The sequence below is a fragment of the Marmota flaviventris genome, chromosome 2 (assembly GCF_047511675.1).
Source record: "Marmota flaviventris isolate mMarFla1 chromosome 2, mMarFla1.hap1, whole genome shotgun sequence".
Taxonomy (NCBI): domain Eukaryota; kingdom Metazoa; phylum Chordata; class Mammalia; order Rodentia; family Sciuridae; genus Marmota; species Marmota flaviventris.
This window is the reverse complement of record NC_092499.1, coordinates 113043685-113071604: the sequence shown is the minus strand read 5'-3', so window position 1 is coordinate 113071604 and position 27920 is coordinate 113043685. Positions and strand designations below refer to the sequence as shown.

Genomic DNA, 27920 nt, shown 5'->3' with positions numbered 1-27920 from the left:
TTTAGCAATTTTCATCTCTAGCAATTAGAGAAACTCAAATCAAAACTACTCTAAGACTGCATCTCACTCCAGTCGGAATGGCAGCTATCAAGAATACAAACAACAATAAGTGCTGGCGAGGATGTGGGGAAAAGGTACACTCATACATTGCTGGTGGGACTGCAAATTGGTGCAACCTCTATGGAAAGCAGTATAGAGATACCTCAGGAAACTTGGAACGGATCCACTGTTTGACCCAGCTATCACACTTCTCGGTTTACACTCAAAGGACTTAAAATCAGCATACTACAGTGATGCAGCCACATCAATGTTTACAGCAGTTCAATTCACAATAGGTAAACTATGGAACCAACCTAGATGCCCTTTGACAGATGAATGGATAAGGACAATGTGGTACATATACATGATGGAATATTACTCAGCCTTAAAGAAGAATGAAATTGTGACATTTGCAGGTAAATGAATGGAATTAGAGAAAATCATGTTAAGTGAAATAAATCAATCCCAAAAAACCAAAAGCCAAATATTTTCTCTCATAAGTGAATGCTGATCCATAGTGGAGTGGGGGGATAGGGAAGAATGAAGGAACTTTGGTGTGTGTAGAGGGGAGTTGAGCGGGGGTGGGGTTGTAGGGATGGGAAGGATAGTAGAAAGAGACAAACATTATTACCCTATATGATGACACTAGTGGAGTGACTCTGAACCATGTACAGCCAGAGGAATAAGAAGTTGTGTTCCATTGTGTACTACATATCAAAATGCATTCTACTGGAAAATAAATATTTTTTTTTAAAAAAGGAACTCTGTACTATATTATTTCACCAGTAGAACAAAAATATGCCCATTTCATTGTGCCCTCATCAGCACCAAATATTAGGTCTGTTTTGCTTATTTGTAAAGAAAAAATAGTAATATATTGTTTAACTAGAATTTCTCTGGTTTACTAATAAGAGTAAACATTTTTTATTTCATATGTATTTTATCAGCTACCAATGACATTAAAGTTTTTCATATATTTACTGGTTATTTGAATTTCTGTCTCTGCAATTTTATGTCCTGTTCCTATATCAAGGTTTTTTTTTGTGGGGGGGGGGGCGAGCAGGGGTGGGGGGAAGCAGCTAGAATTCTTTGTATTTAAGAACACAGTATTAGCAATCTTTTAAAAATATTTATTTTTTAGTTATAGTTGGATGCATTACCTTTATTTTATTTATTTTTATGTGGTGCTGAGGATCGAACCCAGGACCTCGCATGTGCTAGGTGAGTGCTGTACCACTGAGCCCCAGCCCCAGCCCTGTATTAGCAATTTTTGATGTCATATCGGTTGCAAATGGTTTTTCTCCAGTTTATTATTTTTTAATTTTATGATATTGTCTAAAATGTTATTTTTTGTTTAAAAAAATTCAAAATCACAGAAAAAGTGAAAAAAGTGAGCATCCAGATGCCCCTCATGTAGCACAGCAAGTGTTGACACTTTGTTACCCTGTCTTTCTCTCCCCCCTTCTCTCCCCCTCTGTGTGTGGGCATGTGTGTGGACACTAGCAGGTAGGCATATTCTATATTACTGGGATTTGTGTACTGCACTGGAACAAACCAGTATGGGTTGGATCCAAGGTGCTCCAATAATTGAGTGACAAGGTGCCTTCTAACCTATACTGACCATTCAACAGAAGCCTCTTTGCCTGTCGCTGTTTCTCACCACTATTTATTTTCTTTGTTCTTGTTTATTTTTTTCTAAATACCAGCACCACAGAGTATAAAATGAAGATTTCTGTGCAGTTCTGATAGTGCTGGTACAGATGGTAGTCACCCTCCCAGTGTCAATAAGCAGAGCATGGTCATTAAGAACAGTGTGAGCAGATATCTCTAGCAATAAAATCTGCGAAAGCCCGGCAATGTTAAGAGGAAGAGCCACGCTCTGACACAGAAGAAGAATCATTGCCAAAGTGGGGACAATAGTGAAACCTGTTTTGAAAACAATACAAAAACATTTTGAGCTCCTTGGAGAAAATATGCTACTTTGATAAGGTCCTTATCATTGTTTTCAGAATGAGTGCCAGGAAAATCTTGCATTTGCTTGCAACCATTATCATCCCTTTGTGTGCCTACTTGGTTTTCAGCTCTACTAGACAAAACTGCAAGATTTTTTCCTTTGAGTAATACTTGCTTAAAAGGAAAACAATCTTTTGTGAAAAACAGGCTTTGTAGTTTTCAGAGAGCTGTGAAGTAAGAGGAGAGTACTAGATTCCAGACATTTGATCTGGACTTGAGTCTGATCTCACCATCAACCAACCACCTGTGTGACCTGGGACTGGTCTATTTAAGCCTCATCTTCCTCGGCAGGTAAATCAATCTCTCTCCCTCCCTCCCCCCTCCCCTCTCATATTTAAATGAAGTCCTCTGCACATTGTCAAATGTGGTGAAAATATTGACAAGGAAGACAAAGATCACAATGTCACTGAGGATAATAATTATTGTACACAAGTTCTACCTCATCTTTATAGGTGTACCCAGGGGTAGTAGTCATTTGGAAAGAACTCTTCCAGTTTCCTTGGTGTCCACAGACAGTGAAGTCTTATATCTGAGCAAGACTGATTCTCAGTTACTCATAGGAACTGTGCTCTGCTGTCACAGAACAACAGAGATCAACAGTTCTTACTATGTGTCTCCCCTTCCTGCCCTTAGAGTTTGAGCAGATATTGACAGCTCCTGCCAGCCTGACTTCTAAGTCCTAGTCCTCATTCAATCCCAGTATCAAGGTTACTTTAGCTTGTTATAGCAATTGGGTAGCAGAATTTCCACACAGTGGCAGACCCCCTACTGGCCAAAAGAATATTGATTGCAGACTGAGTTGGTAAAGTAACTTTCAATATTTTCTTCTCTAAGAATCCCTTTTGCAATTGTTCCTATAGATTCTTTGTTTTCAAAGAGTATTTGCAAGACATAGTTTCTAATCTATCTGAAGTCATAGTCCCAAATTTAAAAATTAAGGATATAAATGACCAAAAACAAAAACATTTAATTAGCACATTTTGTCTCATTGAATTGTTTAACTCAAGTCAAGAGCATACTTTTGAAGTTTTAATTAGAATGATAATTATTTCTTCCAAGAATTTTTAAATATTGAGAATAACTTGAAAACACAATTATAGTATCATTTATATGGCAAAATATATCTTAATTTAGGCTTTATTAGAGTTCCTACAGATTTCTTGGCCATGTGATCCTGTGCAATTTATTCAATCTTAGTTTCTTCAGCTGTAAAATGGGGATAATTACAACACTTACTTTGCAGTGTGAGTTTTAAGAATGGTTTGGGACAATGTATGTGAAAGCATTTTGTAAAGTTTAACATGCTATATAAATGCATATTTATCTGTCTGACTTCTGGCCTCATTGTTTCCAAGACTTTTTAAAGGTTGGTATGTGACCTTATCTATTTCCTTGGTTTTATTAGCTCCTTATCTCAACCTACTGGGACTTAGAACTTAATGAAATTGAGTATCTCCTGCTTCATCTTTCCCCAAACCAAGCCTCATCTGCATGAGGAGTTTCTAACAAAACGTGGCTCCCTCCTTCCCAAGCAGGTTTCCATTAGCTATCATTTTAGATCAATGACTCCTCTACCTTCTCAGTGCCCCAGACCCTACATCTTAGAGTCATTCCTGAGTCTATTAATTGAGAGTCTTCCAAATATCACAAATCAACCTCTTCTTTTACTCCCTCTTACTATCATCTTTGTCCAGGTCTGTATGTTCCAGATTAAACTTTGAGTTATCACAACAAGGTCTACAGCTAATTAACATCTCCAGTATTTAACATCATGCTTAGTAAAACTGTTTAATAAATGTTTGTTGAATAAATTAATTATTACTAAACCATTAAGTGAATGTATGGGTAACCGTGGTGATCTATCTACTGGTTGTCGATCTCTAGACTATTATTCCCCCCCCATACAGCTTTTCCAGATTAATCTTTATAAAATGTCACTTTCACCTTGTCACAATTTGACACAAATACCTTCAATGACTTCCTCCTTTCTAAAAAGATAAATTTATATTTTATTCTTGCCCAGTCTGTCTCCCTATTTAATTCCCCACCCCCATTTCTCTCCTCTAAGTCTACTGGTCTTCCCAGTTGAACAGACCGCCCCCCCTGCAGTTTATTCCCTGTGTGGTTCCTCAAAGTACAGATTTAAAACCTCTTCATTTAAATTAGATGTGGGCTGAAAAGATGGCCTGATTCAAGATGCCACTTTCTCAGAAAGAGCTCCCTTTCCATTCCTGCTTACCTGAACTCAAGTACTACTTTACTATGAAACCTTCCCAAACCAGGGAAGCCCCTAGTAACCTCTCCATATTCTGATTTCCTGCTGTACTTATATCACCTTTTAATCATGTGCCACCATGCGCTGGCATTTGCACTGAGATTTTCTCCCGGATTAGACAGATCCTGAGGCAGCAACCTTCTTTTGAATTCCATAGAGCATCAGCCATTCTGCTACCACAAAGTACAGATTCACTTAAAACCTCCTGATTTAAATTAGATGTGGGCTGAGAAGATGGCCTGGTTCAAGATGCCAAAGTAAGAAAAAGAGGGAGGAGAGGAGAATGAGTTTTCAGACTCACTATACACCCAGAAGTTGGTAGAGACTGGGAGTCAGTGTGTCAATTATTAGAAAGGACTATTGATGACAGATAATATTCCTGTATCATGATGCCCTTATCATTTAATATTGCCAGGCCTTCCTGCTTCTCTAGGTTCCCAGCTAAAGATTGGAGTTCTGGGAGACTTTTCTCCTCTTCCCCATGTACAGCATGTCATGTAATCACACACCAGGAATTTGCCAGAAAGGCAGAGGTTAGTTACTTAAAAGCTCTCCAGTTTTCTAAGAAATATGACAGAACTGAATCACACACAATCCATTCCTGTCTCTGCACTTGAATGTTTAATCCTTTGACTTTGTCTAACGATTCTAATATATGAAAAGAGGATTTCAATTAGTGAAGAGAATGTTGAGAGTTGAGAGAATAACTTTAAAATCTTAGTCAAATCCTTTAAACTCTATGACCTCATTTTATACATTTATAAAATAAGGATAATATTTATCAAGCCTATGACACAGTTATTTAAAGGATCAAATGATGTAATATAGATAAGTAAACTTCATGCACTATCCACAGAAGAAATAAAAGGATAAAGTATTATCATCAAGAGTAAGCATTTATTGAGGTCCTATCAAGTGCCAGACACTATGATAAACTAGGACCACTGAGGGGCTGGGGATGTGGCTCAAGCGGTAGCGCGCTTGCCTGGCAGGCGTGCGGTCGCTGCTCTTAAGACAATACAAAAGTAACTATCAATGTAAGATAGTTGGTGATGTATGCTGAGGAACTTATATGGGTGCTGAATGTTACGAAACTTCAGAAATAGTTTGGAGAGGTTAGGGAAAGCTTAATAGAGAAGATGGATCAAAGCTGGAACATGAATATAGAAGACTGTAGTGGTAGGTGGCTTCCTACATGGCCCCCAGTGTTTCTCACCCATGTTATCCATGCCTTTGGGTAATCTCTTCCCCTGGAGTGTGGGCTAAACCAATGGTTCCACTTTTAACAACAGAATAGGGTAGAAGCGGCAAGATATCACTTCTGGGATTAGTTTACAAAAGAACTACTGGCTTCCACGTAGGGCACTCTCTCTTACTTTGTAAATCCCTCTCAAGTCACCAGCTGAGAGAGACGCACATGTTGAGAAACCAAGCCTTCCAGTAACCATGTGAGTGACCTTGGAAGCAGATCTCTTCCTGTCCCTCACCCTCCTGCCCTTCCCACTCCTACAAGTCTTCAAAGGAGACTGCCCGCCAACACTTAGAGATCATAATCTTTTGAGAATCCCTGAGCCAGAGGTACTTAACTAAGCTGTGCCCAGATTCCTGAGGATAGAAACTATGAGGTAAGGATTTGCTGTTATAAGCCACTAAATTTGGGGTAATTTGTTACAAAGCAATAGATAACTAATGCAAGTGTCATCTATGCAGAAAGAATGAAATGGTGATGCATCTAGAGTCGTCTGAGATGACAGATGCTTGTGTCTGCAAGGAGGTCCGGAGAGAAATAGCAACACCAGGGAAGGGATGTCCCTAACAAGGATGATGGGTACCTTTGGCACTGATGCCACAAAGCTCTGCTTGCCAATACTGAGTGCTGAGATTTGGCTGTGACTGTGGCTTTCCATGACTCCCTGTGCACTGTTTCTGAAATGTAACTTTAGTGTCATGTTACAACTTATGCTTGATACAGATATAAAACATGAGAGAGTCACAGGGTTTTTAAGCTTAGTACTACAGCTTAATCTACATTTATTCATTCATTCATTAAGGAGGCCAATGTAAGAAAGTCCAGTGAGGCAAGGTCACTTCTTTGTAAACTCAATCCTAATTTTAAGAACTCATCTTTAAGGATGTATTACATAATGGATATTTCAGCAAGCTTTATTATTTTTACCACGGACACCAAAATCATCTTTATAACAAGCATATGTAACATTCTAAAAACTGTAAATAAAGTATCAGGTGATGTTCAGAGTGTAAAAATGAGTTAAGTAAAAATGTTTCCTTTAGGAGTTGAATCTTAAATACCTTTCACTAAAAACAAACAAACAAACAAACAACAACAACAACAAAAAAAAAAACAGAGTAACACTAAAATCTAAGACCCTGAAATAATTGTTATGGGGTCAAGAAGAACTCAATAGAAGGAACCTGCAATCAACTTCATTAGAGTCCACATTCGGCCACTTCCTATGCAAAACTTGCTAAAATTAGGAGAAAAATGTGATCCAAGAAAAACTTGCCTTTATAGTCATCTCACCTGGGAAAAGAAGTTACTTTTTAATTTTTTTTAATTTGGGCCTAATATGGATATTTTTACTTACCATTTGGAAGCCAGAGAAGACTGTAAGTTCTCATTCATAGGAGTCACTAATACATGATGGTTTACAACATCTAAATACTTCTCAATGTGAATCTGTTACAGAAAAGTCAAAGTTTAGGTCATTATGGTGGACTTAAGATCCTTAGCTAAATTACTTAGTTTCATTAGGTTAACACTCTGAATCGTGTAATTAAGCCAAAAAACGCAACATGCTATGTGTTATTCCATGCCTAAGGTGTCATTAGACATCTCAAGGCCAAATGACTTCAACTAGCCTCAAAAACGTTAATAAACAACTGAGACTTAAAGCTTGAGTGACCTGTAGCATTTTTCACAAATGAAACTGCACAGTAGTCAGCGGACTGCTCAGCCAGGTGAATCTACAAGGCAATACAGACATGGAGTAACGTCTTTCTCTTACAGGGACTTCAAGCAAGCAATGAAAGAATGCATTTGGCCTTCAGGTAGCATAATTTAAAACGGTCAACCCAAAGACTCCAGCTGGGTCCAGCCCTCTCACCATCAGGTAAAATAGGACAATGATGTGCTAGTTTGAGGAGGATACAAAATACACCACATTTCTCACAGCCTCAGGAGCTGGGTGACAAAACTGATTACATAGTAGAGTAAAAGTCTGAAGCAATAGAACCACTGAAAGGCAGAGGTCTAGAAGATGGAGAGGGACCTTAGTTGGAGGAGGGCCCCCCTGGCTGACACATGCTGGCTTCATAAATGAACATTATCCTGGTCTGAAGGTTGGATTGTCCTGGATCTTAGGTCTGTTTATAATGATGAAGTCTCTTAACTAGTTTATCTCTCCATCCCCCAATTGGTACATTTCTTTGGTTTTAACCACTTGATTAACAAAATGATTTAACAAAAATGAATAGCTCAAAATATTTAATGGGAACACTCAACCCTTAATTTTTAGAATCCCAGTAAATTTGCTTAGTATGAATCCTTTTTGTTTAGACATATTGTTAGATCTATAGTAATTATTTTTTGGACTCTGAGTTCTTTTTATCAGACCACATTTTAGAATTTGCGGTCTTTCTGCCTCATTTTAGAAGTGGCCACTGCAAAGAATCTTACATTTCACCTCCTTCAATTCTTTGTGGAATCTGACAGGATGTAAATCTTAGCTAATGAGAACCATTATCAAAAAAAAGCAAAAAAGAAAAAAAAAAAAACCTGAATGCGAATGACCACCTGAAAATCCAACTCTGTTACAGAATCACACAAGGTCTTCTAGATGCTACTTTTTCTCCTTCCAGTATTTTATTCAATACTAAAGCTCTACTTACTCTTAACCCCAGTTCAGTCCTTTGGATTGCTGTTTCAAGATTCTGAATGTCTAGAGTCTCTCCTTTCTGCTCTGATGGGAATTTTGTTAATTTATCCTTTAATTGATGAAGATCTTCATGGACCTGTACATAGAAAAATTATAGAATAGTGAAAGAATGCTTTTAGTAGTTGTCTTACAGTTCTGTAATGGGCTTGAATTGCTAGAGCCACAGAGTTGATTTAGGTATTCATTGAAAAGGACAACCTCTAAGATTCTAGGACATTCTTTATTTAGACTATTCCATCGTTGTCTCCCAGAGTTTGGAGAATAAAGCTTTAATGCAATTTCTGTTTTACTTCTCTCATTAGAAATAGTAAAACTGCAACTTAAATGGCTTCTGCTCTCTCAGTTGGTAAAGGTGGGTGATGATATATTCGTGCTAAACTCCAGTTGCTCCAGATTGGTTAAGGTTAGAAAACAGAATGCTTCCAGCGGAGAGAGGACCTAGGGGAAGTCGTGCCTTTCAAGAGTATCGTAAATGTGTTGACAGGGGCTGTTGGTTTTCCATCCTAGCTGGATCTTCCCTACTTGCTGCCCTGAAGAAGCAGTTCTGTAGGTGTGGGGGCTTTTTGCTTGATGTAGTGAGAAATGAAAATGATCCATGAAGAAAAAGCAACATATGTTATTACTTTAACATTTTCCTTCAATGAGCATTTTCTTTGGAAATGATGAACATCTCTCCAACATCAGGCACCACCCAGAATCAAATGGGTACTATGAAATTACAAAGTGCAAGATTTTTTGCATTCATATTAGAAACTCAACTTCAGATAAATACAGATGGCACCAATTATTGTATGGGCTGCTGCCACAAGAAAAACATTTTGTTATGCAAATTTATGAACCCAACACCTGCTTCAGCAATAGTCACACCAATAACAATCTGCAGACTGGGTTGCTAAAGGCATTTTTGAAATGGTTACCTTTTCTCTGTTTGTATAACTGGACTCATACATTGATGTAGCCTATGTTATTGATTATTTGGGAATGTTCCCATGGAGCCAAGTACTGTATTCAAAAGATCAGAATGTGCATCTTTTCACTGACGGGCATCACCATCTGGCAGACATATCTGGTCATTTGTACTCTGCACACTGTCATGTTAAGTCTTCGGGGCTCACAGATTGATATCTGAACACACCTACTGCTTGCTTGTAGGCACTAAGGATGAAGGTATACTTCTTTGGATTGTTTTGTCCCAATTACTGCTTGCAAACTCATTTACCATCTATTATTTGAAAACATTTGGAAAGTACAAAGAAGCAGTCCAAGGGCAAGGCCCATTTTAGGCCCTTATTTTTTTATTGGTTCCATCTTTTTAATGCATTAGCTTTCTCTCCTCTCCTGTGGCGTTTGTAGCTGTGGATCTTCCTGTAATCATGTTTGTCAGCTGCTGGAGGAGTCAAATTGAATTGGATTACTCATCAGGATACCGAAGCTTTTTGTTTTGTTTTTCGTCTGCCTCCCATGGAAAACAATGCTTTTTTTTTTTTTTTTTTTTTTTTGGTACTGGTGATTGAACCCAGGGATGCTTTACCACTGAGCTACATTCTCAGTCCTTTGTATTTTAATTTTAAATTTTGAGACAGGGTCTCCCTAAGTTGACAAGACTGGCCTTGAATTTGCAATCTTTCTGCCTAAGCCTCCTAAGTCTCTGGGGTTACAGACATGCACCAATATGTCTGGCTATCAATACTTCTTTATAGAGTTGTGAGGTAATATGTAATAGTCTTGGTACATAGTAACAACTCAATAAAAAGCAGCCAAACATCACTCCCAGCTTTTTTTTTTTTTTAAATATTCCTTTAGTTGTCAATGGGCCTTTATTTCATTTATTTATATGTGGTGCTGAGAATCGAACCCAATGCCTCACACATGCTAGGCAAGCACTCTACCACTGAGCCAAACCCCAGCCCCAACTCCCAGCTCTTAATACTTATTATTCACATGATTTCCACATATGCTATTTTAATTTTTTTAGTTGTAGATTAACACAATGTCTTTATTTTTATTTATTTATTTTTATGTGGTGCTGAGGATCGAATCCAGTGCCTCATGCTTGTGAGACAAGTACTCTATAACTGAGCTACAACCCCAGCCCTTCATGTGTCTTTTTGAACCCCCTAATTACTTTGTCAAGAAAAGAAAATTATGCTAGTCCTACAAGTTGTTGAATATAAAAGGGGTAATATGTATGAAAATGATTCAACATAGACTTTGGTGCCAGAGAGATATGAACTGGAATCCTACTTTCTCTTTTATTGAACTGAACTTGGGAAAGTTACTTAGCCTCATAGAGGCTTAGTGTTCTCATCTGTAAAACAGGATGATACAGCTGCTTCAGAATGGTGGCAAGAATAAAATGAGCAAAACTTTGTAAAGTGCTTAGTACAGGGTTAGCCATGTAGGAGGTCACAGAACAAACTTTGATTTTCCTCCCCTGAATTGAAAAATCCAGGAAAAACTCCTTGCACACAACTGATACTCAGTACATGTTCGTTGAATTGAATGACCTCCCACAATCTTTCTCAAGAGCTTTTCATTTTTCTTGTGGATATTTCCTCCTCTCCTCTTAATAATCACCTATCTGTTGGTATAATTACAATAGAGACAAGCACTGCAGGAAATGTTACACAGACTAGGGTAAGAAGAAGCGATTAAGTTCTAGATCTCTATTCTCTCCCCAATGGGCCCAGTCTACCATACTGAAATTCCACATTACTCGTTTTCTCTTTCCATAAAATTTTCTACTTAGAGAAAGATTATGATTTTGAGTTAGGAGATGGAGCTATTCAATAAGAAGCCCTTGAAAGAGTTACTTGGGCCCTGGGTAGGCCTGAGTCCATCCCACACGGGGGGACTCCCGACAGAGCTCAGGCTTGGCTCAGACTGGCCTCGCTGACCTGTGAGGGAGCCAGGGCCCAGGGTAAGCTTGGGTCCACCCCATTACCACCACCTGGGAGGCCAGGTCAGATCCACTTCCATTTGGGACACTGCAGCCATACTCATAGCTTTCCCCATGCAGTAGCCTCTACCTTGGGACAACAGACAGGGCCTAGAAGCAGCTGCATCTTGGAGCAGGCATCCCAAAGCCAGTGTAAGGCCCGCCTTTCAGTCCCATCTCTGAGAGACGTTGCATCCACAATCTTGGGGCACCTCCACTGCTATCGCAAGTTACTGCCTGCTATTGCCGCCACCACCTATAGTTGGAGTAGCATCCATTCTGGGGCACCAAGGTGACATACAGATAATCTGCACAGATACCACAAAATAATAGGGTAGAAACTGTAATACCTCAGATCCACACTACAAGTAAGGAAATCACATAGACAACATGAAAAAACAAGGGAGGAAAGTGCCCCAAACAAACCAGGATATTACAATAATAGAAGCCATGGACAGCACAGTTGATCAAATGTCAGAAAAGGAGTTCAGAATGTTCATAATTAAAATGATCTGTGAATTAAAGAATGACCGAAATGAGCAAATACAGGCAAAAATTGATCACTCCAACAAAGAGATAAGAGAGCAAATATAGGCAACCATTAATGACACCAATAAACAGATAAGGGAGAAAATACAGGCATCCATATCACATCAATAAACAGATAAGGGAGCAAACAAAGGTAGCAAAAGTTACTTCAAGAAAGAGATAGAGATTCTGAAAAAAAAATCAGAAATCCTTCAAATGAAGAAAATAATAAACCAAATAAAAACCTCAATAGAAAGTATCACCAACAACTCTAAGATTTCCTCTCACTCCAGTCAGAATGGTAGCTATTATGAATACAAAAACAATAAGTGTTGGCAAAAATGTGGGGAAAAAGGTACACTCATACACTGCTGGTGGGACTGCAAAATGGTGCAGCCAATATGGAAAGGAGTTCGAAGAATCCTTGAAAAACTGGGAATGGAACCACCATTTGACCTGGCTATCTCTCTCCTCAGTCTATACCCAAAGGACTTAAAAACAGCACACTACAGGGACACAGCCATATCAATGTTTATAGCAGCACAATTCACAATAGCTAATCTGTGGAACCAACCGAGATGCCCTTCAATAGATAAATGGATAAAAAAATGTGGCATATATACACAATGGAATATTACCTGGCAATAAAAGAGAATAAAATCACGGCATTTGCAGGTAAATGGATGGAGTTAGATAAAATAATGTTAAGTGAAGATAGCCAATCCCCCCAAACCAAATGCAGAATATTTTCTCTGATATAAGGAGGCTGATTCATAGTGGGATAGGGAGAGGGAGCATGGGAGGAATAGACGATCTCTAGACAAGGCAGAGAGGTTGGAGGGGAAGGGAAGGGGCATGGGGTTAGAAATGAAGGTGGAATGTGATGGTCATTATTATCCAAAGTAAATGTATGAAGACACGAATTGGTGTGACTATATTTTGTATACAACCAGAGATGTGAAAAATTGTGCTTCATATGTGTAATAAGAATTGTAATGCATTCCACTGTCATATATAAATAAAAAAATTAATTTAAAAAAATAATAAAGAAAGAAGTATCACCAACAGACTGGATCACTTGGAAGACAGAATGTCAGATAATGAAGACAAAGTATACAATCTGGAAAATAAAGTTGGCCACACAGTGAAGTTGGTAAGAACCATGAGAAGAACATCCAAGAATTATGCGATAGCATCAAAAGACCAAATATAAGAGTTATTGGGATAGAGGAAGGCACAGAGTTTCAAACCAAGGGAATGTACAAGCTCTTCAATGAGACAATATCAGAAAATTTCCCAAACATGAAGAATGAATTGGAAAATCAAATACAAGAGATTTACAGGACACCAAATGTACAAAATTACAACAGATCTACACCAAGGCACATTATAATGAAAATGCCTAGCATACAGAATAAAGATAGAATTTCAAAAGCTGCAAGAGAGAGGAATCAGATCACACATGGGGGAGACCAATTCCTATCTCAGCATATTTTTCAACCCAGCCCTCAAAGCCAGGAGATCCTGGAACAGTATATACCAACCTCTGAAAGAAAATGGATGCAAGAATCTTATATCCAGCAAAATTAAGCTTTAGATTTGATGATAAAATAAAAACTTTCTGTGATAAACAAAAGTTAAAGAATTTACAACTAGAAAGCCTTCACTACGGAACATCCTTGGCAAAATATTCCATGAAGAGGAATTGAAAAACAACAATGAAAATCAGCAAAGGGAGGAATTACACTAAAGGAAAAACTAATCAAAGGAGAAACCAAGTCAAGTTAAATACCAGAAATAAACAAAAATGACTGGGAATACAAATCATGTCTCAGTAATAACCCTGAATGTTAATGGCCTAAACTCACCAATCAAAAGACATAGACTGGCAGATTGGATTTTTTAAAAAAGACCCAAAAATATGCTGCCTCCAAGAGACTCATCTCATAGGAAAAGATATCCACAGACTGAAGGTGAAAGGTTGGGAAAAAACCCATAGCATTCACATGGACTGTGGAAGCAAGCAGGGGTTTCCATCCTCATATCAAATAAAGTAGACTTTATGCCAAAGTTAATCAAAAGGGATAAAGAAGGATATTTAATACTGCTTAAGGGAAACAGTCATCAACAAGACATAACAATAATAAATATATATGCCCCAAACGATGGAGTATCTATGTTTATCAAACAAACTCTTCTCAAGATCAAGAGTCAGATAGATCACAACACAATAATTCTGGATGACTTTAACACACCTCTTTCACCACTAGATAGATCTTCCAAACAAGAGCTGAACAAAAAAACTATAGAACTCAATATTATAGAATATTTCATCCTTCAATGAGCAAATACACTTTCTTCTCAGCAGCACATGGATCTTCTCTAAAATAGACCATATATTATGCCACAAAGCAACTCTTAGCAAATATAAAAAAAGTTGAGATACTACCCTGCATTCTATCAGATCATAATGGAATGAAATTAGAAATCAATGATAAAATAAAAAATAAAAACTACTCACACCTGGAGACTAAATAATATGCTACTGAATGAACAATGGGTTGCTAAAGACATCAAGGAGGAGATTAAAAAATTCTTAGAAGTGAATGAGAACACAAGTACAACATATTGAAATCTCTGGGACACTATGAAGGCAGTACTAAGACAAAAGTTCATTGCATGGAGTTCATTCCTTAAAAGAAGAAAAAGTCAACAAATAAATGACTTAACATTACATCTCAAAGTCCTAGAAAAAGAAGAACAAATCAACACCAAAAGCAACAGAAGATAGGAAATAATTAAAATCAGAGCTGAAATCAATGAAATTGAAACAAAGGAAAAAAATTCAAAACTAAAAGTTGTTCTTTGAAAAAGTAAATAAAACTGACAGACCCTTAGCCATGCTAATGAAGAGAAGGAGAGAGAAAACTCAAATTACTAACATACATGATGAAAAAGGAAATATCACAACAGACACTATAGAAATATAGAATATAATTAGAAATTATTTTGAAAACTTGTACTCCAATAAAATAGAAAATATTCAAGGCATTGACAAACTTCTGGAGTCATATGATTTGCCCAAACTGAATCAGGATGATATACATGATTTAAAGAGATCAATTTCAAGTGATGAAATAGAAGCTGCCATTAGAAGCCTACCAAACATGAAAAGCCCAGGACTGGATGGATACACAGCCAAATTCTACAAGACCTTTAAATAAGAACTAATACCAATAATTCTTAATTTATTTCAGGAAACAGAAAAAGAGGGAGCACTTCTAAACTCATTCTATGAGCTCAATATCACCCTGATTCCAAAACAAAGCAAAGACACAACAAAGAAATAAAACTCAAGACCAATATCTCTAATGAAATAGATAGAAAAATTCTCAATAAAATTCTGGTAAATTGAATACAAAAACATATCAAAAATATAGTACACCACGATCAAGTGGGGTTCATCCTGGGGATGCAAGGTTGATTCAACATAAGGGAATCAATAAATGTAATTCATCATATCAATAGACTTAAAGATAAGAACCATATGATCATCTCAATAGATGCAGAAAAAACATTTGACAAAATATAGCACAACTTCATGTTCAAAATAATAGAAAAACTAGGGATAACAGGAACATATCTCAACATCATAAAAGCTATCTATGCTAAGCCCCAGGCCAACATTGTTCTAAATGGAGAAAAAAATGAAAGCATTCCCTCTAAAAACTGGAACAAGACAAGGATGCCCTCTTTCACCACTTTTATTTAAATCAGTTCTTAAAACACTGGCCAAAGCAATTAGACAGAGAAAAGAAATTAAAGGGATACCATAGGTAAAGAAGAACTCAAATTAACACTATTTGCTGATGATATGATTCAAAAGATTCCACCAGAAAACTTCTAGAATTGGTAAATGAATTTAGCAAAGAAGCATGATACAAAATCAACACCCATAAATCAAAGACATTTCTGTATATCAGTGACACATCCTCTGAAAGGAAATGAGGAAAACTACCTCATTTACAATATCCTCAAAAAAAAAAAAAAAACTTGGGAATCAACTTAATGAAAGAGGTGAAAGACCTCTACAACAAAAACTACAGAATGCTAAAGAAAGAAAGAAGACCTTAGAAGATGGAAAGATCTCCCTTGTTCTTGCATAGGCAGACTTAATATTGTCAAAATAGCCATACTACCAAAAGCACTATACATATTTAATGCAATTCCAATCAAAATCCCAATGAAATTCCTCATAGAAATAGAAAGAGTAGTCATGAAATTCATCTGGAAAAATAAGACACCCAGAATAGCTAAAGCAATCCTTAGCAAGAAGAATGAAGCAGGTGGCATCACTATGCCAGACCTTAAACTATACTTCAGAGCAATAGTAACAAAAACAGCATGGTATTGGCACCAAAATAGACTGGTAGACCAATGGTACAGAACAAAGGACACAGAGACTAACCTACATAATTACAGTTATCCGACAAAGGTGCCAAAAAACAGCATCTTCAACAAATGGTGCTGGGAAAACTGGAAATCCACATGTAACAAAATGAAATTAAACCCTATCTCTCACCATGCACAAAACTCAACTCAAGTGGATCAAGGACCTAGGAATTAAACCAGAGACACTGCGCCTATTAGAAGAAAAAGTAGGCCCAAATCTCCATCATATTGGATTAGGCCCCTACTTCCTTAATAAGACTCTTATTGCACAAGAATATCAAGAATCAATAAATGGTATGAATTCAAACTAAAAAGCTTTTTCTCAGCAAAAGAAACAATCAGTGAGGTGAATAGAGAGCCTACAATTTGGGAACAGATTGCACAAGAATATCAAGAATCAATAAATGGTATAAATTCAAACTAAAAAGCTTTTTCTCAGCAAAAGAAACAATCAGTGAGGTGAATAGAGAGCCTACAATTTGGGAACAGATTTTTACCACATACATGTCAGATAGAGAACTAATTTCTAGGATATATAAAGAACTAAAAAATCCTAACACCAAAAAAAAAAAAAAAAAAAAAACCCTCAAAAAAACAAACAAACAACTCCCCCCCGCAAAAAAAAAAACAACAAAAAACAAACAAACAAAATAACCCAATCAATAAATAGGCCAAAGAACTGAACAGACACTTCTCAGAAGAAGATATACAATCAACAAATATATGAAAAAATGTTCAACATCTCTAGCAATTAAGAGAAATGCAAATCAAAACTACTCTAAGATTTTATCTCACTCCAGTCAGAATGACAGCTATTATGAATACAAACAATAATAAGTGTTGGCGAGGACGTGGGGAAAGAGACATTGTTGGTGGGACTGCAAAATGATGCAGCCAATATGGAAAGCAGTACGAAGAATCCTTGAAAAACTTGGAATGGAACCACCATTTGACCTGGCTATCCAACTCCCTGGTCTATACCCAAAGGATTTAAAAACAGCATACTACGGGGACACAGCCATATCAATGTTTATTGTGGCACAATTCACAGTAGCTGAACTGTGGAACCAACCTAGATGCCCTTCAATAGCTGAATGGATAAAGAAAATGTGGTATATATACACAGTGGAATATTACTTAGCATTAAAAGAGAATAAAATCATGGCATTTGCAGGTAAATGGATGGGGTTGGAGAATATAATGCTAAGTGATGTTAGCCAATCCCCCCCAAAATAAATGCTGAATATTTTCTCTTATTGAAGAATGCTGATTCATAATATGGTGGTAGAGGGAGTATTAGATAAACTATAGATAGGGCAAAGGGGAAAAGGGAAGCAGGAAGGGAGGGGGAATGAAGGTAGGAAAGACAGTGAAATGAGATGGACATCATTACCCTAAGTACATGTATGAAGACACAAAAGGTGTGACTCTTGTTTGTGTACAACCAGAGATATGAAAAATTCTGCTCTATATGTACAATGTGAATTGTAATGCATTCTGCTATATAACAAATTGAAATTTAAAAATGAAGATAAAACATAAAAAAAGAGTTAATGCAGCAAAGATTTGCTCTAGAATTTAAAAGAGCCATAGAAACAGACTCCATCTAGTCAGAAGCCAATGAAATTCCATTGTTCATCTCTGCTAAAAGCAAGTTTGAATTCTCCTCATCACTTTCAACTTATCTTTCACACCATTCTCATTTATATTATATGCTCCTTGCAAATCATACACAGGAAGCAGACAAACAAAGCTTACTAACTTAAACAAAGATTATTTCAGAAACATGCCATAACCTACTTAAGGATCAACAGCTACTGAATGTATCACCCTGGGCAAGTTACCTTACTTTCTTTTGTAAACTGGGCTAAAAATAACACCTGCCTAGTAGAGTTATTTTTGGGACATAATGAGATCCTCCAAAACTCTCAGAACAGCCTGGCTTTCAAAATATGTTGGCTATTATTTTTGTTATATAATGCTGATTGTCATTACTATAGTAAAACTTCTGAGGAGTTGAGGAAAGATCCAGCTAAAATGCTAAAAATGTCTGATTTATATATAAACTTGAAGAAGTAGTTCATAGAACGCTGCCTACCAGAACTCTGTGTGGAGATGTTAATCATGTTCCTGAATCAAAAATGAAAAAGTGGATACATGATCTGACAGTGAGACAGAATATTCATAATCAGAACTATCTGTGAAAATCCAAACATTTAGGCATGTTTTTTCATAAGAAGTAACAGAAAGAGTTTATGATCCCAATAGAGTAGCACAATTAAAAAAATAAAAACTTATTTTTTTAAACATGGATGAAAATGGTATGATTGATTTTATTGTATTGCCTTAGACTTATTAATTAGATTGAGATTTCTGGTTTTATCTAGATTTTTTTTTAACATACAGGAAGGAACACAACTATAATTAGAAATCTCTAGATTGTTACATTTTTTAAAAGCATGGGACATAGAGAAATACAGAAATAAATATTTATTTGTTTCTATTTATTAAAGTCTATGATCAGAGCCTTGATTATTGTATTTAAATATTTTCTCTAAAGTACTATAGTCATGTTCTCAAAATACCACTTTTACTATTAATTTACGTTATTCATTTACAAAAATGTTTTCTACATAATGCTAAATGTTAGTCCAGTGCCATTCATTTTTGATCAAAGTGTAGATTATTGTAAACTGAACTCATAAAATTATTATCCATCATCTATGGGCCTAACCCTGGGCTGTGTACAATGGGATACCCAAAAAAGAAAAGGAAAAAGAAAAAGAAATAACAGATTAGAACCACAGGGGAACCAGGTGTTCCTCATTTGTCTAATAGAAGCACTCATAAAGTTCCATTTAAGAATGAAATAGTATTAGCTACACCTGGTGGTACACACTGGTAATCCCAGTGGTCTGGAGGCAGGAGGATGGTGAGTTCAAAGCCAGCATCTGCAAAAGCCAGGCGCTAAGCAACTCAGTGAGACCCTGTCTCTAAATAAAAATACAAAATAGGGCTGGGGATGTGGCCCAGTGGTCCAGTGCCCCTAAATTAAATCCCTGGTACAAAATACACACACACACACACACACACACACAGAGTTTTGATTAAAAAAAACCAGATTAACAAATTTTCCTTTTCTTTCAGGAAATTCAAATAGAAATCAGCGTAAAGTTAAAAGAAATGTACACAAGACTAAATATTGTTAAAGGTTAAGAGCCCAGACCACAAATAATAGTAACATTTATTATTATACTTTATATGCTATCCTATATTTTAATCCTTATAAGGCTTCTATGAGGGAGTCTTGCAAGGATTAAAGACTCCTACAAGGGAGGTCAGATCATCTTCATTTTATATTTGAGGAAATCTAACATTTAAAGAGGTCAAGAAATCTCTGTAAGATGACAAAGCTGATGAGTTGGTGGAACTATTCCAATCCAGGCCATCTGACTCATGCCTTCATATTTAACCATTAACCAGTAAATGCTTAATATATACATTATACAAATATATGTCTGTAAATATACAAAGCTAATGGTTGGTTAAGAAAAGTTCAGTAGAAAAGGCAGGATTTAAATGCCTAGAGGAGCAAAAAAAGAGGTGAGGGGAGACTTTCTTTTATACCAGGAATGATGGATATAAAAGGTTTGAGGGCCTGAGGGTGTAGGGCAGTGGTAAAGTGCTTGCCTGGCATGCAGTGAGGCCCTGGGTTCAAATCTCAGTTCCGACAAAAAAAAAGTTTGAGACGTGTGCTTGCATTTTCCATGTAAATGGGCCTACCCACCGTACTCATCTTTGGTCAGTTTCCTTTCCATAACATGCAGATAATAATAACAGTACTTAACTGATAGTCTTGTTGTAAGGTTAAATGAGTTTGAAGTAAACACAGCACTTAGAATGGTGCATGATATGTGGTAAATACATTAGCTTTGATTATTGTGATTTTTTCTTTGAAATCACCCTTAAGTTTATATTTTACCACACAATCTAAATTAGTGACTCTCAAATTTGAGCGTGCATTTTTTTAATGTGTCACACTTCTATATTTGAAGTGTTTACATGATTTGCAATCCAAGTTATCTTAATTATTTTTATTTGTGTGTTTTTAAACAAGGGACATTTAAGATATTTAAGTTAAGAAAACCAGTTTACATATTGCACTTTCTCCTTACATTTCTTATCACTTCCCAACGTCTCTAATTTGCCTCTGCTTCACCCCTTCAGGCATGGGTTCAAATTTCTCAGAATATAACATTTTTAAGCAGTGCTACCACATAAGATGGATTTTTTTGAAGGACAGGTGGTTGGTGTGAACGGTTCTACCAGAGGCGCGGGACGGTAGTGGTTGGGCAGCACCACCTGCAGGGTAAGGCACAAGCGGCCGGTTATGGTGGCTCTGGGTGGGCATTTTGGTGAAAACCTCTCTCCTTGGAGGCGGACTCGGGGCGGCGCCCCAAATGTGTGGGAACTTGTGAACTAGCGCTGCTGGGCCTCGCTCGGAAGTGTCGTAGCTGGGCAGAACTAAGGGAAGCCCGTTTCCCACCTGGACTAAGATGGATCCGATGGGGTCGTAGTTTTCAATCCCCTGAGCCATGGTTAGGGCCGGGGAGGGCTACCTCCCTGCGGAGGCACGGCCTCCAGCTGCAGAAACCTTCTGTGGGGGCGGGGCGATCGTTCCCAAGGCAACACTACGCACCGCCCGGCCAGTCCCATGCCAGCAGCCGAAGGGGGTTGAGGGTGGAGTCCGCGGCCGCTCCATTCGAAGAACGCGTTCTTTCCGGTGCATCTCACCCGCGCGCCGGCGGCAGTTGGTGCAGCCCAAGGCGGAAGTGGCTCCCGGACGGAACCGGCTTGCTAGCGCAGCTATGGCTGCGGGCGTCCCTTGTGCGCTAGTTACCAGCTGCTCTTCCACCTTCACGGGAGACCGGCTGGTCCAACGTGAGTAGTGAGGCACCTCGGCCGACCTCCAAAGCCCCCGAGCCTCGGGGGCGACCACCCAGGACCGCGGCCTCGTTCTGGGCCTTGTAGCCGCGATGGGCCCTGGGCTCCTCCCCCGCGGGGCGATGCCGCGTCTCCCCAGGTGTCTGCCCTTTGCCCTTAAGCTTTCCTGCCGCCACCCGACCCACACTGCTTGCATTGTGGCTTTTTGTGTAAAGTGGGACTAATCCCTGCCCGCCCAGCCCATCTTTTGAGATGAACCTGAAGGTGTCCTGCAAATTGTGCTGAGTTGCACGAGTTTAAGATGCTAGAATTGTTGTTGTTGTAATTTTTGTTGCTCTCTCTGCTGCTGAGGTACAGAGATGTTTCCTCTGAATGCTTGACTAGACGTATAAGGACTTGTTAGCTTTGCCCTCTCCACTTTTAGCAATTAACTGCCTTGCTTTCTTCTGAGGCGTAGATTCTCCACTAACATTAGTTATGGAGTTCCATACATCTTGTTTTGCTTCTGGATCCTCGGCGTGGCTCTCAAACTAAGTAACTTTGTGTTTGTATTATGCACACTCTTTGCCCATGCTGAGCGCACCATCGAGATTACACCCCCATTCCCCAAACTAACTTTTAAGGAAATCTTTTTAAACACGACCAATGTAGTTGTGAGACTACGGAACTGGATCATAGGCCAACTTATCACTAAAGGACTCTGTGAAGTTGAATCTGCATAATTCAAAATTTCTATTTTATATTTATGGTTTTGAATAAAAAACTGCCTCATAGCTATATAATTGTGGGTAAGTCACTTGACCTCTGTCCTTGTTTTCCTATCTGTAAAATGAGAATAATTTTCACAAGACTGTGCTTTACCTCAGAGGTTGATATATTGTAAGCATTTCATAAATCTTAGGAATTGGTATGTTATCATCCCTCTCTCTTTTTTTTTTTCTGGGGTGGAGGAGGGTACCGGGAATTGAACTCAGGGCATTTTACCACTGAGCCACATCCTTAGCCCTATTTTGTATTTTATTTTTTATTTAATTAAATTTTTTATGTATATATGACAGCGGAATGCATTACAATTCTTATTACACATACAGAGCACAATTTTTCATATCTCTGGTTGTATACAACGTATATTCACACCAATTCATGTCTTCATTCATTTACTTTAGATAATAATGTCCATCACATTCCACCATCATTTCTAACCCCATGTTCCTTCCCTTCCCCTCCAACCTCTCTGCCTTATCTAGAGTTCCTCTGTTCCTCCCATGCTCCCTTTCCCTACCCCACTATTTAGAGACAGCTTATCACTGAGTAGCTTAGTGCCTTGCCATTGCTGAGGCTGGCTTTGAACTCACCATCCTGCCTTGGCCTCCCAAGCCCCTGGGATTTCAGACATGCACCACTGTGCCAGGTATATGTTATCTCTCTAACCCTCAGTTTCCCGATTCCTAGAATAGGGCTTATGAACCAGGTGTTTTGAAGGACAGGTGATTCCACAGTTTGAAAGCACTTTGTAAACTGTAATCCATCATACAATTATAATTCTTCTCTACATCTGTCAGATGATAAAATTAGGCAAGATAGCCCTCCAGCACAAATATTCTGATTTAATTATTTGTGATCACTTAGAAAGTTCCTTGCTAGTTTAAAAATTTAATTATAACACTAAATGGTAACTAACTGTTCTAATTATGCCATTTCCTTATCTCTAAGCAGTGTTCCTCTCTTCCCTCTTATCCTTTTTTATGGTTTCATTGTAAAACAAATTTTACTCACTTAGTAAAATTTAATATGGAGAAAAGAAAATGTCAACCAAGTTCATTATCCAAACACAAAGAATGAACTTGATTCAATCTTCTTTCAACCCTTCTTTCCAATGCATAGTTCTAAAAGAAAAAATAATTGTAATTACATTTCATATATAATTTTTATCCTGATTTTTTTCTTTTATTTGTAGTGCCGAGGATCCAACCCAGGGCTTTGGCCAGGCTAGGCGAGTGCTGAACTACTGAGCTATATACACAGCCCCTATCCTGGGATATTTTTTACATTCCATCAAAAATTAGTTTCCATTATGTAGTCATCTAGTGGATATACAAGTATTTGCTCAAGATTCTTAAGACTCTTGGCTTATTTAACTTTGCAAAAGACTTAAATGTGTTTGGATTCCCATTAGTGACAGATAAAAGTACTTTCAAAGACAGTCTCAGGATGGCTATAGAGCTGTCATATGCTTTAAAGATCAGAATTGGCAACCAGTGGTCTTTGCCTTAAAGGATCTGATGACTTGTAGTTCCCAGTTAGTAACATTTTACTTCCATGAAGTTGTTACAGAAGCCTAGGTAAGCTTCAGGGTCCTCAGCTGACCAGGTTCTGCCACTTTTTGCCTTGAGAGTCCAGAGACCTGAGTGATGATGAAGCCAGAAAAGAATTTATTATTCATTGTGGTCAGAGCCACACTGGGAAGCAAGGGGACTAGCATCCTACCCCTGTCATTGGGGTACTGACAAGAGCTTCAGGTTGGTAAAGGGAAAGGAACAAAAAGGGGAGTGCGTGAGAAGTGTGCATAGTGAAGCAAACTTGTTCAGACTATGTCATCTGGTTGATCATTATCTTGGGTCTGATTCTGCTGGGATGTCATTGCTTTAGGGGGCAATGGATTACTCTTGCTTCAAAGAACAGCTTCAGTTCTTATCATGGGGTAATCCCTCCTGCCTAGGGGCAGTCCCATCATGGGCAAGCATCCAGGAATGCCTGCTGACTATTCCTGGTATCTTGAAAATATCTAGTTACTCTCATATCTTGGTGTCTTTAGTCTTGACGGGGGATAAGGTAAGGTAAATGTAGTGACAAATTAATTAGTAAAATTAATTCTGTGAAATAATCCATTTTATTTCTGAATGTAAAATGTCTCAGGTAACTCCAATTCATGTTAAATTAGATGACTTTTTCTTTCTGGCCTCATTAAGGTTAATGTAGTGACAAAGTAAGAATAGTTAGTGTGCAGATTACTTGAGAAAGTAGTGCATCAAGAAGAGGAAACTTTTAGGGTCCTCCAATTTCTCTTCCTTTCAACATCTGATCTATTTTAACCAACAGTGGGGAATATTTCATAACCAAATAACCAAGTTTGTTAGAAATACTTAAAGTAAGAATCAGTAGGTTTCTACTATGGATAAAGTACTTGCGTGGACTTTGGGAGAAACTTTTATTTTTCCATTTTTGTTACTCACAGGCCTTATTTGCAGTATTGTGGTGCAATATCATACATCAACTAAAAGAGGCTTTACTTATTACCTTATAGTGTAGACTTTAAAAGGAAACAGAGACTCAAGACACTTGGGGAGCTTGTGCAAGGTTATGTAGAGAGTTGAGATCAAGTGTCTCTATTCTAGGGCCAGAGCTCCTTCCATCTCACATATATTTCATGCACATTTTACTTTTTTTTTCTGGAAAAGTGTAATCTGATAAATAGTTATTAAACAGAGCTGTTAGATGTGGTGATGCACACCTGTAATCCCAGCAGCTCAGGAGTCTAAGGCAGAAGGATTGCAAGTTGGAAGCAAACGTGGTCACTTAGTGAGACCCTGTCTCAAAATAAAAAGTAAAAAGAACTGGGTGTGTAGCTCAGTGGTAGAGTATTCCTGGGTTTAATTTCTATACCACAAAGCAAAGAAAAACAAAACAAGACAGACAAAAAAAAAAACCCACAGAGCTAATCTCTGTTCCAGTTACTGCAGCTAAAATGATGACTGAGATATTATTCTTGCCCTCAAGAGGAATGTAGTGGAAATGTATAATCCATCTTTGAAAATGTTAAAATACAGGTATCTAAGTTTTAACATCTTACTCTTCTTCCATGGAAGGAACTTTAGAGAGTCCCTGGAGATTTGTTTGGTTTTAATATAGGCTATTTGCTGTAAGCTATAGGCAACTATAGGCTATTTGCTTTCTACATCTGAACAAACATCCAGAAAGAACATCTGGAGCAAAAATTTTTCTTTTAGCAAAATGTAGGTGTTTGCAGATCTTATAATAATAACAAACATCTATGTGTGTTTACCAGTACTCTTTCCGGAAGTGTATTTACATCATTTAATTGATCCTGTATTATAGTGAAGGCACATTAATTATCTCCATTTTACAATATGAAGAAGCTGTGGCTTGGAAATATAAGGTGACTTGCCCATAGTATTCAGGTAGTAAGTTCTGGGGTATATGTTCAAATTTAGGATTTGTATAAATCGGAATGTGTGAATGAAATGTTTTGTGAATGTATGAATGAAATCCTTAGTAGTCAAAGCTATTTAAAGTGGTGGGTTTGGTGTAAGAAATGATAGGATTAACCCCTAAAAGAATATTTTAAAATATCCCCTCATTACCACTTGGAATGGTTGAAATCTTGATTCTGATTGGATAGAAAAAAAAACACAACTTTGCAGAAGATCTATATTAAATTAGAGCCGTATTTAGTATATTAAATATGCATTAAAAAGAGCATTATACTTGCATGATAATCTTTAGGAGTATCTGGATTTTTATTTTCTCAAGTAAACTCAAAGTAGAGTCATTTATTAATCATTCCTATATAAGATTAACATTAAAAAATAAAGGATTATTCCAGATATGAAATTCTATATTATTGTGTTCGTTTTGTATTTTTATGTTAGGTTATTTAATGCTTCTTAACTTGACTCTGGCATTCTTAATTTTTTTGTGTTTATTTTTTGAAAACTTTAAGAAACAAGCCTCATTTTAAGTTTGTGGTAGATACTTGTATATTAGAAAAGTTAACTTTTTGAGTTTGGAATTCAGAAACATTTATCCATAGAAACAACCCTTTAGTCCTCAGGTTTCTAAAACTGCAGAATCAGAAAGCTCAATTATATAATGGATAAATTAAGTTTTAGAGAATTATACAGACAAAACCAGCCATCATTTATAACATTGCTTCTTTGGAAAACATCCCTTCTTTTATAGGACTGAGAGTCTGTTTCTAGGTCTGTCAGACTCCTGAATTTACAAAAAGTTCTTGAAGTAATTTACTGAGGAGAAAAGTCTTTATTGTATATATTTATTTATGTATTATGGTGCTGGGGAATTGAACCCAGAGCCACATATATGCTAGGCAATCCCTCTATCACTGAGTTACATCCCTATTGCAGAAGAATATTTTTATTTAAAAAGTACAGGTTGTACAGCTTAGCCAACATTGTCTAACAGAATAGGGTTAAGAGTTTGAGTCTTCTAATTTGCATTTTTCCAGCAGCTTCTGGGAAGTATTTTGAGTGGAGCCTTGTGGTGTATTCTGGGAATAAATAACAGTTTTTGCTTAAACATAGTTGTTCATTTTGTTGTGGGAAGAATCTGCCTTCGATCCAGTTGTAAATGTTCAAGTCTTTATTAAGTAGATGAAAGAAAGGCCAGCAAGGTCTACCAGGAGGACCTAGAGTTGTCATCCCTGAATGATTCAGTAGGTGTTCACACTAAAGCACTGAGTTCAACTGGTAATAAGGTTGGAGGAACTGATTTGTTTTTAGCTCTTATACTTCATATATTTAAAAATTTTCAATTAACATTAAGGCTTAAGATTTTTATGTTTATTTAAAAAAGGGGGTGGATGTTAAGACATAAACTTAAGGAGGGAAGCTTAAATACAAGTTCATTATCTCTCCAGACCCAAAGGGACTTAAAAACATTTCCATGTTATGTTCCAGTACATGTTTTTGTATGTATGTGTGTGAAATTAAAGCTTGGGGAAGCTGTGGATTCCCAAAGTTGTTCACATTAAAGTCGGGGAGCCAAGATTCAGTTCCAGCTCCTTTGTACATGTGAAAATCAAGTTTTTGGCATCCCAAACTGTATATAGTCAGAGAAGAGGTAAGGAATAGGAAAAATTGCAGTAGATTTTACTGTTATGAATTTACATTTACCCTCTCATGGTTGTTGGAGATTTCACAGATGCAATGTGATAAGTTAAATAATAAAGGAAAACATCTCTATTGGTATCCCGTGTGTTTCCTTCCTTGTGGAGTACAGAATTTGACTTTTTGTGTTATGTTTTAGACTGATTTTTAAAAGATATTTTTGATGAATGAGATAATTATAAAGTATTGTCTTTCCAATAAATTGGGGGAGGGTAGAGAGGAGGAGGAGAAATATCAGTGGAACTGATTATGTATCAGTCATGTTGTACAAAACTATTTATGATAGAGTATTGTATCATTCTGGAAGATTCTGAACATATCTAGACTCAAAACTTTATTTCTGGTCCATTTAACTGTTTTTCCTATGGCAAAAGGAAAAATATCTAGAAAGTATGCAGTGGTCATTTATTTTAAACAACTTGCTGCCTTTTGCCCTATGTAATTCCCCAATAAATAATGACAATAAATAATGAAATAAAATCAGTTTTGTAAGGTTAAACTATGAAAATTGTTTTAAATTTGGCAATAATGGTAACCTGGATATGACGTATGGTATTCATGTTGGAGCCAGTGCACACATGTACCACAAATACATCTTTAATAATTACTTGTCCAGGAAGCAAGGGTGACGTTAAGTTAAGGCGGACCAGGACAGTTGTGAAACTCTTAGAACCTTTATAATGTTTTAGGTTCAGTAAAAACTTTAAATATTTAAAGTTTAATTTTCCAGACCTGATAGCTGGTTCTGCATGGAGGTAGAGAAGAGTGTGATCATGTGTTTTAGTCAGTTTTTTGCTGCTGTGACCAAAAGACTTGACAACAATTTCAGAGAAGGAAAAGTTTATTTG

General features: G+C 37.3%; 2 protein-coding genes across 2 annotated transcripts in view; one reads left to right on the top strand and one right to left on the bottom strand.

Moving 5' to 3' along the window:
• The window catches only part of Iqch (IQ motif containing H), a 195495-nt gene extending 174672 nt beyond the window's left edge, over window positions 1-20823 (bottom strand). Inside the window, exons 1-3 of the mRNA XM_071607335.1 lie at window positions 20748-20823; window positions 8237-8359; window positions 6934-7025 (exon numbers count right to left, since the gene is read on the bottom strand). Of these exons, the coding sequence (XP_071463436.1) occupies window positions 6934-7025; window positions 8237-8359; window positions 20748-20798 (266 nt within the window). The 5' untranslated portion in view covers window positions 20799-20823. The remainder of the gene's footprint in view (window positions 1-6933; window positions 7026-8236; window positions 8360-20747) is intronic.
• Window positions 20824-21029: 206 nt separating this feature from the next.
• The window catches only part of Aagab (alpha and gamma adaptin binding protein), a 49209-nt gene continuing 42318 nt past the window's right edge, over window positions 21030-27920 (top strand). Inside the window, exon 1 of the mRNA XM_027926059.2 lies at window positions 21030-21142. Coding sequence (XP_027781860.2) covers window positions 21070-21142 — 73 coding nt within the window. The 5' untranslated portion in view covers window positions 21030-21069. The remainder of the gene's footprint in view (window positions 21143-27920) is intronic.